Below are 18,406 nucleotides of genomic sequence, written 5' to 3' on the forward strand. Positions count from 1 at the left end.
CATACTTCTGCAACCGTATAATTTTATTCATTTTTACTTCCACTCTTTTTTTTTTTTTTTATTCATTTGAGTTGTACAAGTAACAGGTCACAATGGTGAAAAAATTTTCTCTCTTGGTCTCATTTTCGATCACAAAATTCCGTCTTTTCAACATGGGTGTGTAGACTTTTTTTTTTATCCACTCAAACACTGGTGACTGTCATACAAACAGAAAAACACTCCAACATCAAATGAGAAAAGTTTATTTGTACATGTTAATTTCATAGTTTAATCACTTTGTATTAAATATACAGTAAATCATGTTTAGGGCTACATGAGCCCAACTCTCACATGACGTAATAAGGTCCTATAATCAAATAAGCAAAAATTAAGCTTTTTTGCTATTAGTGCTCATGCTTGATAAATTGTGTTTTGGAATAAATGTACATGACAGTGGTGCCTTGAGATACGAGTGACCCAACTTCCCAGGTATTCAAGATACGAGTAATCATTTGGCAAGTTTTTTTTTTTGTATTGACCGAGAAAAAGAATTACATTGTGTGTACTTTCAGTATTGACCACTGGCGGCGCAATTTAGTTTGAGGTGGTGTAAATTTAAAAGCAGTACGAAACGGGAAGTACTTACTGTCTTTCTGCACAGCCCATAGTAGTTGTTGAAAATTACAGTGAATAATTTCAGATTTTAATCAGAGATGGATTTATGTGTCTCTTCTCTAAATATATTTTTGATGCTGATTTTTTTTAAAAAGTATTCAGAGATATTTTAATTATTAATTTTGACCAATAAAAACTTGTGCAATATAGATTTTACCATGCGTTGTAATTTGTAGCTATCATGTTTGTAGATAGACAAAATTCCACCTGTTGCTGAACTTAACCCTTAATTCATAAATCTATGAAATATATGAATTAAGAAAAAGAAAAAATATACTTTTTATTATTATTATTTAAATGGGATGTGCTCGATACAAAACGAGTATGTATATTTTTAGCATTAAAAAAAGAATCTCGAAAAAATTTACTTGCGTGGTCTATAGGTACATTTGTTATTTTACATCTTTAAGCATGACGATGTGTATTATAAGATGATAAGTTTGTTAGTTTTGAAAAAAAAAAAAACAGTGTTTACTGTAAACACATTGAAGTATCTTTACAATGTACGATGCAATATTTTTGTGTCATCTGTTGCTCTTGCTCTCTCGCGACATGTGATTAAATGTGTTTATATTATGTTAAAAGTGCATTTAATGACCTTTAAAAAAAATAATCAATGCTGGAAATGCTATAAAATATGCCTAGGGCTTAATTAAATAGCCGTGTCTTTTTTGAGGGGTGGTCTGGAATGTAACAACTGCGATGGAGGGAGGATTACTGTAATGGATTTTCCGTTCTTTTTAAAAGGGTAACAATTATTTTCGATAAAAATGTTTTGAGTTCAGCCTGTTGCCACTAAACATACTGAAATCATATTTCAGGGCACCACTGTATTGGTTCTTCAATTAGCAGTTATCTGCCGAATGTTCTGTTCGTCGAGTGACGCCATAACAAATGAATGGAACATGACTGTTAATGGAATCTGTTTTCTCTTTTCTGGCACCGCGCCTCCGGCACAGTTGCCCTCTTGTGTTTGGCCAACATCCTGCGTCTGGAACACGCTTCCCCATGCAGGCCACCCACTTGTGCTTGCCCGAGAGATGCCGTATTTAAAATATCACGTCTCACTGACAAATGATACCTTTCCAGTCCAGAGAGAACCTGGGAAATTAGCATGTGCATGGGATGCTTCAGGTGTCAATGTAACCCAGCTGTAGTTTTATTGTACAGGTTGGGTCATCAACACCACATCTCCAGCTTTCCCCACCTGAGACGTTTTTGTCACTTGTCAGTGGTGAGAGTTTTGAAACTGGTGTAGAAAGTGCTGACCAGCGTGGCTTCGTCGTGTGTAGAGTCTTTGGTGAAGGAGCGCCGCTGGCACACCGGCATGAGGAGCCTCAGAGGAAGTGGACCACTGAAGAAGAGGTAGATGACGGGGTTAGCGCAGCTGTTCAGACTGGCCAGCAACATCAGGATGGTGAACGTGGCACCTGCAGCGACAACAGGTCACTACATTAGAAACACCTGTACAATTTTTAAGATTGGAGCTGTATCAAAAAATATTGACATTAAAAAGAGCAGTAAACTTCATGGAAATCGTTTGAGAAATGCAAACATTGTATTTTCATTATCCATGCATTGCCTTTGAGGGGAAAGTTGCCCCTGGCAACATGGCCGCCACATTGGCACAGCACAACAACAGACATTTCAACACAAATGCTTCGGCAGAAACACATTTAGACAAGCAATACAACAGTGGCCACAATCAGAGAGTGTTTTCTTTATCCTCTGCGTAGCTACGAGCATGACCAAAGAACAAATTAAATTCTGACGGCACCACTGTCTTAGAAACACCCCAGTATGAGATCATCATGCATCGTTCACTTGCTCATTAGAGATGTATCATCAAGCCAAAACTGGTATGATTAATACTAAAGCATAGCTTTTGAGTGTATTATGTCATTCGAATTTAATTTCATGACTATAATTTGCTGGTTTTGTGGCTAATACGTTGGCCACATCCAATATGGCGGACGTGCTTACATATCGCTTTGAAACGTGCCACCTGATCTCTAGACAGTCTCTGCAACAACTTTTATTCTTCCTGTAAGGAAATGTTACTCATCCTTATTTAACATGTTCAAACGGTCTGTGTGTGGTTACCGTTTATTGTTATGAAAAAGTACAAATTCTTTTGCTACAGAATTCTGTTTGTCCCTCGGCAATTGTGCCAGGGGCTGTAGTGTATTATATTATTGTTAATATATTTATATATTTATTTAAATTTTAGTGATAAACACCTCAACAATTGTATTTCAAAACACAAACTTAGCTATGGTAAAAAAAAAAAAATCTTTATTTTCAGAGATCCGTGACTTAAGTGGGGCGAGGGCACGGCACCCTAACATTCTCATTTTGTGTATTTAAATCCCCCCCAGTTTTATTGTATTTTATTTTATTTTATTTATTTTTTTATTTTATGTTGATATAGTGGCACTTACTTTCCTTGGGTGCATTGGGGTCCCAGGCGGACCACAGCTGGACGGTGAAGAAGGGGGACCAGCACACCACGTAGGCGAGCACAATGACCACGGTCATCTTGAGGGTCTTCACCCTAGCTTTGGACATGCCGGCAGCGCCGCTGGATCTGGGGGGCAGCGGGCCGGCCAGTCCGCGCCGCGCCTTCCGACGCAGGTTCTGCTGGATGGCCCTGCAGATGCGCACTTGGCAGAAAACGAGCGTGATGACAGGCACCACGAAGATGACCGCAGTGGTCCACGTGATATAAGTCTTGAGCCCCCACGGCTGGACGAACTTGGCCCAGCAGTCGAACACGCCGGGCTCCACCTCCACTCGGGAGAAAATGAACACCTGGGGCAGGCTACCCACCAGGGACACCCCCCACGCCGCGCACACGGCTGCGCTCATGCGCCGGTGCTTCCGCTGGAACTTGACCATGGGGTTGCACACAGCCTGGTACCGGTCCACCGTCATGGCCACGATCATGTAGGTGGACGAAAACATACCCAGAACCTGCAGGTACTTCACCAGGCGGCACACCAGGTCCGGTCCGACGAACCTGTCCGTGATGTCCCACATGAGCTGCGGGCACACCTGGAAGAAAGTGACCACCAGGTCGGCCAGCGCCAGGTGGAAGACGAACACGCGCATTCGACTCATGTGCTTGCGCTGCCGCCACAGGACCAGCAGCAGGACGCCGTTCAGGACGGCGGCGCTGGAGAAGATGATGGCTAGAAGGGTGATCTCTACCCTGGCCAGGGTCTCGTCTCTCGGATCCGCCTGTTCGCTGTGGTTGATTGCCAGTGAAATCATCTCTCTCTCACAAGGCATGTGATCAAATGCTCCGCGTGCACGCAAATATTCAGAATCTGCTGTTTTAAAAAGTAGCTGCATGCGTAAAATAGTGTGGCTGCCTTTGCACCACTTCTAAAGTCAGATGTGCAGAGTGGGAGTGAGCTCAGGGTGCAAACATCAAGTGCGTGTGTGTGTGTGTGTGTGTGTGTGGGGGGGGGGGGGGGTGTACGTGGGTGTGCGTGAGCGTGGGTGTGTGCGCGTGCTCCACTTATGAAACGCTGACACAAGGGTGGAGCTATCATCATCATTGCATTGCACATTCAAAATAATGTTAATATTTTTTTGTTTAAAAAAACTTCCTGTTGTCTGCTGTTAACGTAGTTCGTGCTAAACAGCAAATACTGCATGTGAGAAAGATCTTCCACGGTACATTTAAACATCTAATAAAGGCAACTTGATTCTTAAAGTTTACTGGGTTTAGGTGTTGCAGCGTTTAAATGCCAGACATATAGAGAGTCAGATCAACAGATAGGTTCATTGTCAGAGACACACAACAAGAGAGGCAAACAGACACAGTGGGTATAAAAATCTACACACCCCTGTTAAATGTTATTGTAAAATAAAATAATGGGACCAAGATAATACTTTTGCACCATGAATTGGACTAATATCGTGGCCATATCGCTTATTTTTAGGGTGCAGTTTTCAAATTGTTATTTTAAGCTTTTCCTGATTTTTTTTTTACTTTGTAGCAGAAGCAGGAAGGTCTTTTGCTACCACTGACTCATACATGGAGCTGTTTATAATTCTCTTCACCTATAGACAACATCCGCAGTTCCAGCAGCAATCCTAAAGCGCATTTCAAGTGTGTTTTTATTCATTTTCAAATGAGGCTTCCATCTTGCCACCCAACCCTATTGCCTATTCTTATGACAAAGTGCCATACTTAACCTGACACTTACCAGAAATTCTTGCAGTTCCTTCAGTGTTGCTGTCAGTCTCTCTGCAGCCCCCATCACCAGATTTCTTCTCGTCTTTTCATCAATTATGGAGGGACTACCAGTTCCTAGTAATGTTGTGCCATATTTTCTCCACTTGATGATGACTGTCATCACCGTATTGCATGGTCTATTTAATGCCTTGGAAACAAACCCCACAAACGTCTGACATTTGAACAGGGGTGTGTAGACTTTTTCTATATCCATTGAAGTTACAGCCAGATGTGTACACATTTACATACATCCACATTCAGAATTATACGGTTGCTGCTTAGGCACTTCCTTGGAGCTTGAGAAGCTGTCTTTGTGAATATATATTTGGTCTGTGGAGGATGTTGAATGAGCCACGTTACCAGTCAAGTTCCGACACCTTTTGATTGAACTATCTTTGGGCTCAGCTTCAGAACATGAATCATCCTTCCGAAACGCTGCCACTAATTTGGTGTTTTGATGCCTGTGACGTGAGTGTTACCTCAGGCATGGGTTTAAAATCTCACACAGTGTAGTAAACCGGGTTAAGATAAGGCTGAATGATTCACATCCCCATACACATCACAACTCTTTGTGTGACATTTTTGTATGGTGGTGCGCCTTGATTTTTTTCTCATATAAAATATGTGGCTTGGCTCAATAGTTTGATGAATAAAAATATTGTCCACTTTGCTGCCCTTAAATGTCTATTTATTTAACTATTATTACTGGAATGGGCGTGCTGGAATCTATCCCAGCTATCTTCGCGCAGTAGGCAGAGTACACCCAGTCTTGGTTGCCAGCCACCCGCAGGGCACACAAAGACGAACAACCGTCCGCACTCACAAAAACACGAGTCAAAGAAAGCAGTAGGTTGCAATACGTCCATTTTTTCCAACACATATTTTTTTTTTAAATTGAAGACACAGGGCAAATACTAAATAAAGCGGGATTGTCTTCGATTCACTCCCCTTGAATGTGTTTCATCTCAGTCATTAAACTCTGAGAATGACGTCACCACGCACTCGCCCAATCATACGGAAGAACAAGCTTGGTATCACGTGACTTCTAACCGGAAATGTGAAACTTGTAAACATACTAGTTGAGACGCGATGAGGGAGCATTCTTTTAATTTTGTGGAGTTTATGCTTTTTTAAATGATATAAATTAATCGGTGTACTTAAGTAACAAACGTTTGATTTTTGTTCCAGTTAGCATTTCGAGGCTAGTTAGCGTTTGCTAGACGCAGCTGGTTCTAGTCTTGAAACAAGTTAACATTAGCGCTAATTGGCATACAGCACTGATGTCGCAAGATGGAGACGCGTCTCTCCCCCTGGTTCGATCCCTCCACACTCGCATTCCAATGAGTCTAGTGTTCTGTAATTGCAGTCCTCGAGTGGTCAAGCCGCTGTGGATTGATTTCCGTGGGGAGCCACGGCCATACAATGACTTGCAGCCCAGAACGGGACGAATAATGAACACTTACGTAGGTAAGATAACCCTTGCCTTGCACAAAATTAAAGCGTTCCGATTGAGTTGATTGATTGTGATATGGATCATTTTTAGATAATCCCGCAGCACATCTGATGTTGCGGCATCGTGTTTAGGAATCACTGGTGCCATTTAACAATATTGTTGACGCGTGTTTGTGAATTTGACCTCCTTCCACCCACCCAGGCCACCCGTGGATGTTCAAAGATGTAGAGAGTGATGACCTGTTGAGGGTGAACGGCAAAGAGCTCTTCCTGCCTGCTCTGGCAGATGGTGGAGGTGCTGCATTTGTAAATATTACTCTGCCAGGTAACTTTACACGCACGCGCACACACACACGCGCACCCCCCCCCCCTTTTGCCTCCATGAGCACGCTTGTGAGAACTACCCCTCCTGATTTCATTTGTTGCCAATTTCTAAACGGCCAGAACTAATACTTGTACATGTCGCAAAAGGTTGAAAAGATGTTAGCAGTTTTACTTTTTGTCAACCGTTTTTCTTGTTGTCATCAAATGTTAAAACATTTCCAAATGTCTTTGCAACATTTAACAAACTTTGGTAAACAACTGGCAATCGCTACGTTCTCAGATATTTATAAGTAATTGCCGCTCAGTCACATACGGGCTTGACTTGACGAAATGCTGCCAGTATCATTGGTGGCATACTTTTTGATGATTTGTTTTTGGTATCTGTAGAAATGAAGCAAGTCCCCACAAGGGGCAAATAAACCCTTAAAAGGCAAAACTTGTTTTGAATAATGTCAAATGCTTGTACTGTGCTTGAAGCAATTAAAATTAGTAATCTGATATTATTTAAAGGCCATATCGTCTACCCTTAAATTAGAAAATGATTAAAGTTTGAAGCATGGACAGTATTTAACACAGTTTATTTAATAACACAGTTTACAGCCTCAAGGAACGGGCTCTTCAGGTCACCCGACGCCTGGTACGGCCGGAGGACTATAGAAGTTTGGAAATAGCGCGCTGCCTTATCGAGGAGTTGGAAGACCCGCCCAGTTTGTTGAAAAGTCTACGTCGCTTGAATCAACGTGTAGAGCGCCATCTACTTGACAGAATCCAAGGCCAGGGGGAGTAATTAAAATCACTCTCCGACTCTTGAATTGGAGCTCAGCAACAAGGCAAGCAGATGAAGACTGAACTTTTCCTTTTCATTGGATGGTAAGAGGTGTTACAGAAACGACCACCTTTCTTTACAGCAAAAGATACTGGTAAACTAATCTGTTGCCATTCGTCAGCTCCATTTCCTCTCGGAAATAGAAAGGTGGGCTATATGAGCTAAAATGTCTTCTGTGAAGCCGCGTTTTTATTGGCCCATTAAACACGGGCAACCCATCGCCTTTTGTCAGAAAGATGATTATGTAAGTCTTGGTCCTTAGAGGTTGTCTCACCGTCAACCCGGCACCAGACGGTCAACTCACGCCATCAGTAGCAAGCTGATGGTCAATTGGGGAGTTTTTTTACACCCAAAGACATATGCTGTCCTCTAAAACCCAGAAGCGAGACAAAAGTTTATAGAATGCACCTCTGCTGCTTGTAAGTGGTAATAAACCATCAACAAGCATATTCCATGAAATTGGGGTTTGCCACAGCAAAATAAAAATATTGAGGGGAAGAAAAAAATCTTCCAATATGATACGATACAATACAACTTTAATTTTGTCAGAGCATTTCACAACAACTGGAGCTACGACAAAGCGCTTTCCATAAATAGAGTAGAATCGAGTATGCTATACTTTTATAAGTCCTCCCATCAGAAGGCAAAGTTTGAGTAATTTTTAAAAAAATCTTAATTGTTGCCAGAGTTTTGCCTTATTAATGTTATGTCGAATAAATTCCATTTGCAATACTGTGTTTGTCATGACACTTGTCCTCGAAAAAGCCAAAGAAAAAACAAGTAAATCCTTTCAATATGCTCACTTATCTCAAGTATCACAGGATTTGTTTATGTGATATTTTATTTTCGGGTTCAGGGTTAGATTCTTTAAATTTTGCGGTTCCACTGAATAGATGTCTGTAACTACTGAATATTTAGATTATGACTTTGTATGTCAATTAATTATAATTTGACTTTTTATTCGAAATCCGACAAAATTCAGTTGAGACTACATCATGTGTCGATTTTATGAACAGATTTTATTTACCTCGCATTGTATTAATTAGTACTCATTATTTTTTCCTGTATATGTCTTAATTTGTCAAATCTTTGGTTTCGGTTACAATCTGTTCACGTGTGGTGGAGACAGAAATGAAACAATAAAGCACATTTTATACTGTAATTTCTGCCAAAGGTGCATGAGATTGAGAATGAGTTTTTCACGTTGTCACTATGGTGTTCTACATGTTAAGTTTTGAGTGAAAAAAATGTATACAATCCGTTTTGGGTTACAGCTGTACCATAAAGAAAGTCTACACACCCCTGTTCACATCGAAGGTTTATATTGAAAACATTGAAACAAAGAGAAATAATTTCAAAACCTTGTCCATCATTAATGTGGTCTATAACTGAGGGGAAGGAAAAGTAAACTGAGCTGATGTGGTTGCACTAGTGTGCACACTCCTAACTGGAATCTGGAGTCTGTTCAGATTGAACCACTCCACTTTCATGTTAAATGGGAGTCAGCCTACTTGTGACCGATTAAAGCGCCTCCAATGAACCCCAAATACATTTCAGCGTTTCTAGTAGGCTTTTCCTGCCATGTTTAGGAAAGGTCTGAAGGTAGGAGCTAACTTTAATCATTTAAACTGTTGATAAGTCCTTCTGCCTTTTCAAAGGTCCCAATTCACAGATGAAGAGAAGAGCCCCAAGGTATGATGCCGCTACCACCGTACTTCACTGTAGGCATAGTGTTCTATTAGTGGTGAGTGGTGTTGAAAGTGCGCCAAACACTTTGGGAATTCTTGCAAGAAAGTTCAACTTTGGATTCACTGGATCATAACAAAATTGAATGTGTCATGCTTGGTTCTAAATCACTCCATGTATTTTATGATTAGAAAGAACAACAGGGGGTAAAAATCGTTACTTTTATAGGTAGTGTGAAAGGGGCTCATGTAAACAAACAATTAATGACAGGGTGGTGCAGTGGGCAGCTTTCTACTGTTTTGGGAGCAGTTAAATAAATTGCAATGCTTAGCCATTGTTGGAAGGAAATGCAGAGGCTCGTTTTTTCCACCTTCTCATGCTGAAGTCAGCTAGGATCGAGGGTCCGCTAATCAGCCGAACGATGATACAGTACAGGGTTGACTGTTGCGTGATGCCGTTAGACCTCTCCTGTTGGTTTTCTCTGGTCGTCAGGGTTCATCCCACATTCCAAAAATGTTTGGGTCGTTCAAGAGAAATCGTGCATAGGTGCGAGTGGGAGTGGTTGTTTGTCTAGTCTCATGTGACTGTACACTGATGACCTTTTTCAAAGTCAACTGGGAAAGACTGCAAAAAATTGAAAGAATCTATGTTGAAATCTCACATTTCGGTGCACTTGCGTTTGCAAGGGTAGTGTTGTAAATTGTGTTGCTAGGCAACTCAGTAACACAACCCATTTTTCTTTGAGAGCGAGTGGGCTCAGTGCAGATCGCAGCGGGTTATGAAATCCGGACAAAGCCACCAAATCTTCGACGTGAGTCGTTTCAGGAGAGCACAGTAAGTCTGGGGGTCACTTGTCTGAAGTTGTCCTACACTCCGTCTGTTTAGCTGCTCTGATCCTAATCATATGATGCTTTCTCAGCATGACATTTTGGCCAAGGAATGATCCTGTTGTGTTTTCTCATCTCCAGACTGATCACTGGAGCAAGATGAGAACAATGGTAAGATGTTCCTCTTGTCAACACTGGCGTTACATCACTAATGCTATATCCACCTTTAGGGACCGGTGTATTACACATCACTTACACGTACCATTTTGAAAGACACAGCTATGTAAAATATTCTATAGATCAATGTAATTTACATTAGAAAAAAATCTCGCAGCACAAGTTTACTCAGCGTAAAGTCTGGGCCTGCTCAGTTGAACGCCATGATGTAATTGCTGGTAGGCAAGACTTAGTTGACCAGAGGTTAGTCGGGTTATGCCAGTGTTCTCCAACCAGGGTTTGGTGTATGTGCAAAGATTTAATAAATTATTTTCAAGCCTTAAAATTGAAACAGCCACGGGTCGGCTCAGCTGTTCCTGATATTTAGCGTTATCTTTATTTCAAGTTTAAATGACTGTTTAAGGGGGATTCATTCAAAGTAGTTCCCGTTTTCCTTCTGGTAATTATTTTAATTGATATTTTTTATAAATTAATATATTTTTTTTTCTGTTATAATTTATTTTATGCTAATTGTTTTGATGTTGTATTTCAATAAAAAAAAATAAAATGAAATAAAATACCCCTGCGTTCCAACCATGTACAGTGGACCCCCGCTATTCACAGGAAATATGGATCAGGCTGGCTGACAAATAGTGAAAATCCATGTATAAGTGATACCCATTGAAATGCATTTGAGAATAATAAATAAAAAAAACATTTAAACCTCACTCCTAAGAAAACACTGATAAATCTCCAATATGTGTTTTCCACGGAAAATGGGGCCAAATGAGGGGTGGGGTGGGTTAACCCTACCCCTAAAAACATACAGTATCTGCAAATTACGAGTATATGGTCGATAACAGTATTCATGCTTTTTTTTTTTGCTCATACAGTAGGTGCAATAAACCAACCACACTGAATTGCAAGGAAACATACAGTAGGTTAAATCATTTTTGACTTTTTTTTTTGTCATGCCCATGGCAGTTTTATGTCCCGTGTCCTTTCCTGCAGGTCAGCGTCATAAAACACGGACAAGCTCCTTCCCGCCTCAAAACATGCCAGTGTACAGGAATGTATTCAACAAACGTGCCAGGAGAGGCTTCTGCTACTGGCTGGTGGAAAAGAAAAACTCCTCATGTGAATCTCGGTCTGACCTCCTTCTGCAGGATAACACCGATGTCATAAATTCCATAAATGGCCATGCATTCACACACGCTTGTTAGACGGAAGAATAGCAGTCAAAATAACACTATGTGGTTATTTTTGTTTGCTTCAAACTCTTTGTTGTTGGTTTAGGAAAGGATCTTTCGTACATGCATCGAGAAATGCATTATGGGAAATGAAATATATTAATTTAAGAGCATGTATGCACGTATTTTGTTCATGTTTAAAAATGGCATTTTTGTCATACATCTGGTAGGTTGTCAAGCCAAACTCAGTTTCTTTCGAAAAAAAAAGTGCCCCCGGAGAGTCCACCTTCCACTCGGGGTCGAAATGAACCGTGCAATCAAATTCGTTTATTTGCTTGGACGTATTTTTTCGTGAGTAACTTCACTCTTCGGCGGCGGAAGTACATCCTCTTTCAAAATGCCATTGAGGTGAAGTGATTTTTTTATTTTAACATCATTCAGAATATAATCCATTTTAAATAACCAGATACACACAGAGTCATCAAAACCCCGGCAGCTGACGTCACTGGAAGCATTTATTTAAATATTATATTATATATATTATATTATTATATTATTATTATATTAATATATTTTTTTACGTCACGCCTGCTCTTCTGAGGTACCTCAGTCCCTTCACAAGCTACTGGTATCTCACAATATACTTAATGGGCAGCCCTGATTTAGTCTATGATATCCATAAGCGATCATTTTTTAAGCTTATTGTGGTTTTTGATTTAATGATAGTTTTAAACATTCAATATTTCTTCACTTACAGATAAAGGGTATAGCCTTGGTGCCTACAAAACAGTTCTGGGATTACCCAAAGTCTGAGAGGATTTTAATTTCCCAATGCTGTGCCTTGCGTTTAATGAGTTTAATAAAAAAAAATTCACGCAGAGTCAAACCAACTTTTTTTTTCTTTAACTGCTGCAGTTGTTGCAACTTCTTATATTGCCCAATTCATCCAGCCGGTCTTTTCTTGTGGAGCTTTTTGTTATTAGGTATGGCTGATGTTGGCATATGAATGTTTTTGGAACGTAGGAGGAAGCCAGAGTACAGAAAAGGCAAAGTTCATCTCATATTCTTGATTAGTTATGTAAGAATTAAACGTGCATTAATCTATACATATACTTTTGGATTTGTATTATCTACAGTGTTTTGTTTGTTTTGTTTCTTTGTTTTTAAACAAAAATATTAAAAGTGGGTCATTTCACAACGAAAACTTCCATTTGTACAGTGACTTTTTAGTTTATGTCATAACTTTGGGAGGAGTCAATAATATAATTTTTAGATTTTGAAAATGTCAGATAAAAATGACCACAGACAAATTGTATACAAAAAAACGGACAGCCACGGTTTCCATTGGTATTTATTTATTTTGGGAGAGATTTCAATTAAATCAAATCAGGATGAAAGGCACATTTCTATTCATGTACATCTAAACTGCAAATCTGTCTTTCAAATGGAAAATTTGCCTTGGGGACTCAATTTAAAGGGACATCTGGGCCCCAAAAGAAGTCTATTACTGAAAAAACATTTTACAGGCAACATTTTGCCTTCATCTCAGAAGGAAGACAACATTTTCATAATAAGCGTTTTATTTAAAGAAATGACCCAAATGTAGTTTAATATTTGTATGAAAAGCACTTTTATGGCATGAAGATTACACAATAAAATGAAAAATAAGCACCTTGGCAAATGAGGGTCCACTCTTGTGCAGCGTGACCACTGACCACATATTTTATTACTTTGCTGTACAAACTTGGTCATTGAGTGCATTTCATAACCTGATTTTTTTAATTACAGTAAATATAAGGATAAAAAATAACTAACTCGTGAAGACCAAACATTCAAATGAAAAGTGCGTTCTTCACACTACAATATTTAAATACGGTCCTTCAGTCCTTTATAAACAAATAAATGAATATTATTATTATTATTATTATTATTACAAACAACCTTCCGAGCTCACAATCACAATTTCAGGGACTATTTGAACGTTCCACCAAAATGCTCGCACCTGTTCTCTTGACCAAATCTCGCGAGGTGAGACAAACACGCAGCTTTGTCTCCATCTAGCGTTTCAAAACGGTATAGCCAAACAACGTTCAATTCGGAAATAACATTTTGGAAAGTTACTTTATTGCCCACCCCCCAAACAAATCATTACAGGCTTTCTGGTAGCTACCGACTCACTAAAACGGAACAACAAATATATTGTAATCAATTTCTACTGATATTTCGACGTCCAACCCTCACCGCCAACACACCACAGAGGGAAGGTAACTATCGTCGATATGAGGTGGACAAAATACGCACACGTTTCGTGTGAGTAATATAAACGTTCGTTTATGTTTTGACTTTTAGCCGTAGTGTTTGTTTTTTGCGTATACATGTAGCGGTAAAAGATGGCTAATACAGAACTAGCTAACGTTAGCCTTAGCATGATATTAAAGGTTTCGCTACTGCTTTCGAGCAAGTTCCAATATTTTTTATGGGTCTAACGTTGCCACACAGTCGAAAAAAATCAGTGAAAAAAAATGTCTGTTATTCTTCGGTTTCAATGCCAGTAAAATGTAAATCTTTAAGTGGCTTAATGCTTGGTTGACTCAGCATGTTCAATAAGGACATTACCATAATAGTTTAATTAAGATGATTATTTCGTTTGAATATTTTCCCGTTTGTAATTGTTTTGATAAATTCATACTTTTTCATGCTTGTGAATGGTATGTGTTTTAGTTTTCTAATACAGTTCACAAATTCATATTATGTAAATTTTCCCCACAGGATGAATTTATAAATCTTATCTATCTAGGTTATCCAACATGGATAGCAACAGGAAGAAGGTGGCTTTTATGATATCAAAGCATCAAACAGTTTTATCTCCAACTCTGTGTGTCCATCAAAGACATGCAACACCCATGCCTGGCAAAGTGCTGCCCAAAGCAGATTTGCCCCTCAGCAACACTCCTGGACCAGTTGACTCTGGTGAGCTGAGTCTCAACACCCCTAAGAGGAAAGTCGAGGCGACCTCTGATGCTGTTGCCTCTCAAAGCAAAGCTGAGCTCAGGAAGCGCACTAGAAAGTATTTTGAAACATTCACATCCCAGGTAAATTTGTGCACTGTGACGTATTTTATCCTGATGAGTAAAGATGTTTATTATATAATAAATTTCACAATAACGGAACACAGATGCGTATTAGTGATGTGTATGATGTTACATGGGAATGTCATGACTTAAATAGCAAGATTGGACTTTTTTTGTGCTCATCTCACAGGACACCCATCAGCAGGAGACTGCACCGGGTGAAGTATCCACTCTTCCATTTAACGTTTTCATCAAGAAAAAGGACAGGACGCCAGAGGAAGGCTTGGAGACAGTCTACAAGAAGTCATTATCTGCTGCTATGGACAGCGAGGGATTGATGAGCAGCCCTCCAAAAATTAGCCGTGACTGCCTGTCTCTGCCCCCAGCAAGCCCCCATGTGAAGACTGATAAACACAGTCAGACTTCACTCACAATTGATGGCTACTGGTCGCCACAGTGGAGGAAAATGAGTGAAGATCAGCGCTCACCTTTTCAGGCTGTTGAGGTTTCAGTTGACCAAAAAGATGACGCAGTGCCTCAAGTGGGCGAAAGGGTAAGTCCCATTTAATCAATGGAAACGGATTATTTTTATTGAACTATACAATGCTCGTTCTAAAAAAGCAAAATTAGAAAACCTTGAGTGTCATTTCCGAGTTAGGTTTTTACAGGCCTCTGATTTGAATGTATCATCTTTACAGCTACCTCTGAGCACAAAATATTTGCAAGACAACTGTTTGTTGGATGTCTTTGATGTTTATAAATGGCAGCAAAAAAAAAGGCGGCTTTTATTGGCACAAACCATTAACGACACTGGGTAGTGCAGTGGGCAGCGTTCTACTTTGGGAGCAGTTGAGTAAATTGGTTGCTCAAGGGCACCTCTGCCACTGCGAGAAGGGAATATGGTGACTCATTGCTCATTTATTCCACAGCCAGTCGGGTTCAACTGTGATACAGAGGAAGTTTGAATGCAAGTTGCTAAGCCTCTGAAATAGGAATAGTCAATTCTGATTGTCCTGGTAAAACCTTTATTAACTGTACAGACACTTTTAAATTTTGTTTCAGGGGTAAGTCACGTTAGAAAAGTTCTTTCCAAGAATATGTTCTATGTGAACCCACTAGTCAGTATTCTGATTAATAAAGCCTTTGTGGAGTCTGAGTTAAGTAACAAAATCCATCCATTTCAAGGGGTGGCCATTTTGTCACTCAATGGGGAAAAAAATAAATAAATAAAAAAAAATAAAATACATATATAATCACACAGTACGATCAGCTCTACCGCTGGATGAAGTAAGTTAGGTTTGTGGTAAACATTTTTGTGATCCGTGCGCATTTCCGGGTCCATTCAAGTGAATAAAAGCGAGTCTCATCTTTCAATATTCAGGGTATAGCATATGCTCAAGTGATATTAATTCTAGTTTCATTATTGTCGTTTAGGACTTTGTGCCGGAAGAATTTGGAAAATATCCTTATCACTCCCAAGACGACGTGTCTGCCTTCGAACCTCAAACTCAGAACATTGATTCTTCAATCCCTCCTCTCGAGTATATTCCAGATTCCTTGGTTTACCATATGACTCCTCAGGCTGACCCCTCCAACGGCTGGAAATGCCTGAGCTCGCCGATGAATTACAGCTTTTGTTCTTTATCTCCTTTTTCATCCCCGAGAGAATGCAGTGAGGACTTGAGGGATTTAAATAGGACTAATCCTGCCTCATACAAGCAGCAAGAAGACAGGAATCCTTCGGCAGCGGCCCGAGTGACTACCAAAACTCTAAATCCCAAGACTCTAGACTTCTCAGACCCCTTTGCTCTGCCCTTACGTTCAAATAATAGTGAAAGTACCTCCTCAACCACACGCAGACAGTCATACGCTGGCTCTTCCATCCATTCCCCCCGTTATTCATTTCAACATGATCGCACTCGTAATCCAAGACTGTCCATGAATGAAGCTGAACCCACTTGGTCAAGTTACCCCCACAGCGTCGGTGGCTTCATAGACACACACTGCCATCTTGACATGCTGTACGGAAAACTGGGCTTCTCTGGCTCCTTCGGCCGCTTCCGAAATCTCTACCGCAGCAGCTTTCCCACGGAGTTTCAAGGCTGCATTGCGGACTTCTGCAACCCACGGCTCATGTCCAAGGAAGCCCTTTGGGAGGTCCTCCTGGAAGAGGATATGGTCTGGGGTGCTTTTGGGTGTCACCCACACTTTGCTCATGAGTACTCCAGGGTCCATGAATGCAGCATACTTAAAGCCATGGGGCATCCAAAAGCTGTGGCGTTTGGCGAGATGGGTTTGGACTACTCCCATAAAAACTCCACATCTATCAGCACGCAAAAAGAGGTAGGCTCGGAATGACTTGATCTGAATCAGAGAGTGAAGCTTCAGTGTCCTCATGGTGTTTTGTCTTGATGTGAAGGTCTTTAAGCGACAGCTGCAATTGGCTGTGACCATGAACAAGCCTCTGCTCATCCACTGCAGGGATGCAGATGATGACCTGTTAGCCATCCTGAAGACGTGCGTCCCCAGAGATTACAAAATTCACAGGTGTGTATTCGCCTCTTGTTGGTTCTTGAGACCTTCTTCGGGGGTGTCGCTCCTTGCAAACTGCTGCACTTCTTTTTTCCCCTTCTTTATTGTGTTCGTTGCGTATCAATTTGGTTTTAGCTCGCTGCACAACCCCAACAAAGATGTGACCCTCCTTTTCCATTTTCCTGTGGAAAAGTGCTGGACATCATTTAACGACATCAACACAATCCTAACCTGCCTTTTTTTTTCTGAATTCTTTTATTTATTTTGTATCGTAGACACTGTTTTACAAAAAGCTATCCGGTGATCGAACCTTTCCTGGAAGCGTTCCCCAACCTGTACGTGGGCTTCACAGCCGTGATCACCTATTCGAGCGCCATTGAGACCCGAGATGCCGTGCGCAAAGTCCCACTAGACCGCATTGTGTTGGAGACAGATGCACCGTATTTCCTGCCACGAATGGTATGAAATGTAAACACTGCTTCTACGTGTTTAAGGTCAAACTAAGCACCATCAACAGTAGGTTGTAATTCCTCATAAATGTTCAAGCATATTCCAAAAATATTGCACTTCATTAAATACTCCTTTAGCCTCAAAACTCAAATGTGTGAAGAATTGAGTTGTGGCTCTGTTATTTGTGGAAGTAGTTGGATCATAATGTATTTATCCACTGCAAAGTGTATTGTCGAAGAGAGTGCATGCTCTTTTATATGCATTCTCCTGTGGAGAAGTTTATTTTTTTGATTATCCATTTTCAAATGCTTTATATCCCAGCACCCCAAATGTGTTGCCTCCACTTTGTTACTCAGCAGCAGAGAGCATGTTCCTCATTTTCTTCCATTCTGATAGGTGAAGAAAGACCGGTGCAAATTTTCCCATCCGGGACTGGGCATCCATACACTGCAGGAGCTGAGTCTGCTTAAGGGCGAAGACATGCCCACCGTGCTCGGCACCATCCGAAACAACACCACTCGGCTTTATGGCATCTGAGTGAGAAATGACAGCTTTGTTGAAGCTGGTGTACTTACGGCTCCTCCCTAATGAGATGTATTTTGAGTTTATATGTGCAGTGCAGTATACATTTGTGTAGGTGCATGCTGTCGTTATATAAGCAGTTATCTAGTCCTGGTTTTATTGGACTAACATTTTTTGTGGTCTGTTTTGTTTTGGTTCGAAAGCTTTCCAAATAAATGAAATACTTCAATTCCAGCAGTTTTGTTTTTGAAGCAGCAATGCCGACGAGAAATCACCGCTGCACAGTACAGTAACTTAGATGTGGAAGTGGACGAGCAAAACATTTCGAAGGCACATCATTGATTGGGGAAATGAAGTACTGCACCTCTGAAGGACAAGCACATTTCCACTTGCATGTTCATTTTTGAGTGCTTTTTATTTTGAGTAGCCAACCTCTTGAGACATTGATGTGTCTGACTCATGGCAAACAG

The 18,406-nt window shown here is 40.5% G+C and overlaps 3 protein-coding genes and 1 long non-coding RNA gene across 10 annotated transcripts; 3 read left to right on the forward strand and 1 right to left on the reverse strand.

The window, feature by feature from the left end:
- Window positions 1-746: 746 nt before the first annotated feature.
- LOC148327351 (oxytocin receptor B-like) lies at window positions 747-4,065 on the reverse strand. Its single transcript, XM_088308411.1, has 2 exons — window positions 3,096-4,065; window positions 747-2,084 (listed from the first exon to the last, which is right to left on the reverse strand). Exons 1-2 carry the CDS (start codon window positions 4,006-4,008, stop codon window positions 1,876-1,878), a joined length of 1,122 nt encoding a protein of 373 aa, XP_088164537.1. The 5' UTR covers window positions 4,009-4,065; the 3' UTR covers window positions 747-1,875.
- Window positions 4,066-5,939: 1,874 nt separating this feature from the next.
- vhl (von Hippel-Lindau tumor suppressor) lies at window positions 5,940-8,664 on the forward strand. Its single transcript, XM_088308413.1, has 3 exons — window positions 5,940-6,367; window positions 6,555-6,677; window positions 7,270-8,664. The coding sequence occupies exons 1-3, from the start codon at window positions 6,181-6,183 to the stop codon at window positions 7,461-7,463; spliced, it is 504 nt and encodes a 167-aa protein (XP_088164539.1). The 5' UTR covers window positions 5,940-6,180; the 3' UTR covers window positions 7,464-8,664.
- A 1,192-nt stretch (window positions 8,665-9,856) lies between these two features.
- Window positions 9,857-12,525, forward strand: LOC148327353 (uncharacterized). Its single transcript, XR_015845865.1, has 4 exons — window positions 9,857-10,022; window positions 10,157-10,186; window positions 11,065-11,108; window positions 11,183-12,525. It is a non-coding gene; the product is annotated as an uncharacterized LOC148327353 (long non-coding RNA).
- An 864-nt stretch (window positions 12,526-13,389) lies between these two features.
- On the forward strand, window positions 13,390-18,165 carry tatdn2 (TatD DNase domain containing 2). Of its 7 annotated transcripts, none has more exons than XM_088309129.1 (7): window positions 13,390-13,671; window positions 14,159-14,453; window positions 14,623-14,985; window positions 15,867-16,775; window positions 16,852-16,979; window positions 17,240-17,423; window positions 17,811-18,165. In XM_088309129.1, exons 2-7 carry the CDS (start codon window positions 14,169-14,171, stop codon window positions 17,949-17,951), a joined length of 2,010 nt encoding a protein of 669 aa, XP_088165255.1. In that variant the 5' UTR covers window positions 13,390-13,671; window positions 14,159-14,168; the 3' UTR covers window positions 17,952-18,165. The 7 variants fall into 7 exon arrangements, with proteins under 7 accessions (XP_088165255.1, XP_088165254.1, XP_088165249.1 ...); XM_088309128.1 differs by having other exon boundaries at window positions 13,390-13,669; window positions 14,131-14,453; XM_088309123.1 differs by having other exon boundaries at window positions 13,390-13,669; window positions 14,252-14,453.
- Window positions 18,166-18,406: the final 241 nt, after the last annotated feature.

This window comes from Idiotropiscis lumnitzeri, chromosome 11, assembly GCF_059441095.1.
Source record: "Idiotropiscis lumnitzeri isolate Australia: NSW breed Sydney's pygmy pipehorse chromosome 11, RoL_Ilum_1.0, whole genome shotgun sequence".
Classification (NCBI taxonomy): Eukaryota; Metazoa; Chordata; class Actinopteri; order Syngnathiformes; family Syngnathidae; genus Idiotropiscis; species Idiotropiscis lumnitzeri.

What these genes read in the sequence shown, in the direction of transcription:
- vhl (XM_088308413.1), top strand. Translation starts at nt 6,181, where the DNA reads ATGTCGCAAGATGGAGACGCGTCTCTCCCCCTGGTTCGATCCCTCCAC. An exon ending in AATAATGAACACTTACGTAG is followed by an intron (nt 6,368 to 6,554) that starts GTAAGATAACCC and finishes CCACCCACCCAG; the next exon opens with GCCACCCGTGGATGTTCAAA. An exon ending in TGTAAATATTACTCTGCCAG is followed by an intron (nt 6,678 to 7,269) that starts GTAACTTTACAC and finishes TTAATAACACAG; the next exon opens with TTTACAGCCTCAAGGAACGG.
- LOC148327351 (XM_088308411.1), bottom strand. Translation starts at nt 4,008, where the DNA reads ATGCAGCTACTTTTTAAAACAGCAGATTCTGAATATTTGCGTGCACGC. An exon ending in CCCCAATGCACCCAAGGAAA is followed by an intron (nt 2,085 to 3,095) that starts GTAAGTGCCACT and finishes TTGTCGCTGCAG; the next exon opens with GTGCCACGTTCACCATCCTG.
- tatdn2 (XM_088309129.1), top strand. Translation starts at nt 14,169, where the DNA reads ATGGATAGCAACAGGAAGAAGGTGGCTTTTATGATATCAAAGCATCAA. An exon ending in CTATCAGCACGCAAAAAGAG is followed by an intron (nt 16,776 to 16,851) that starts GTAGGCTCGGAA and finishes CTTGATGTGAAG; the next exon opens with GTCTTTAAGCGACAGCTGCA. An exon ending in CGTATTTCCTGCCACGAATG is followed by an intron (nt 17,424 to 17,810) that starts GTATGAAATGTA and finishes CCATTCTGATAG; the next exon opens with GTGAAGAAAGACCGGTGCAA.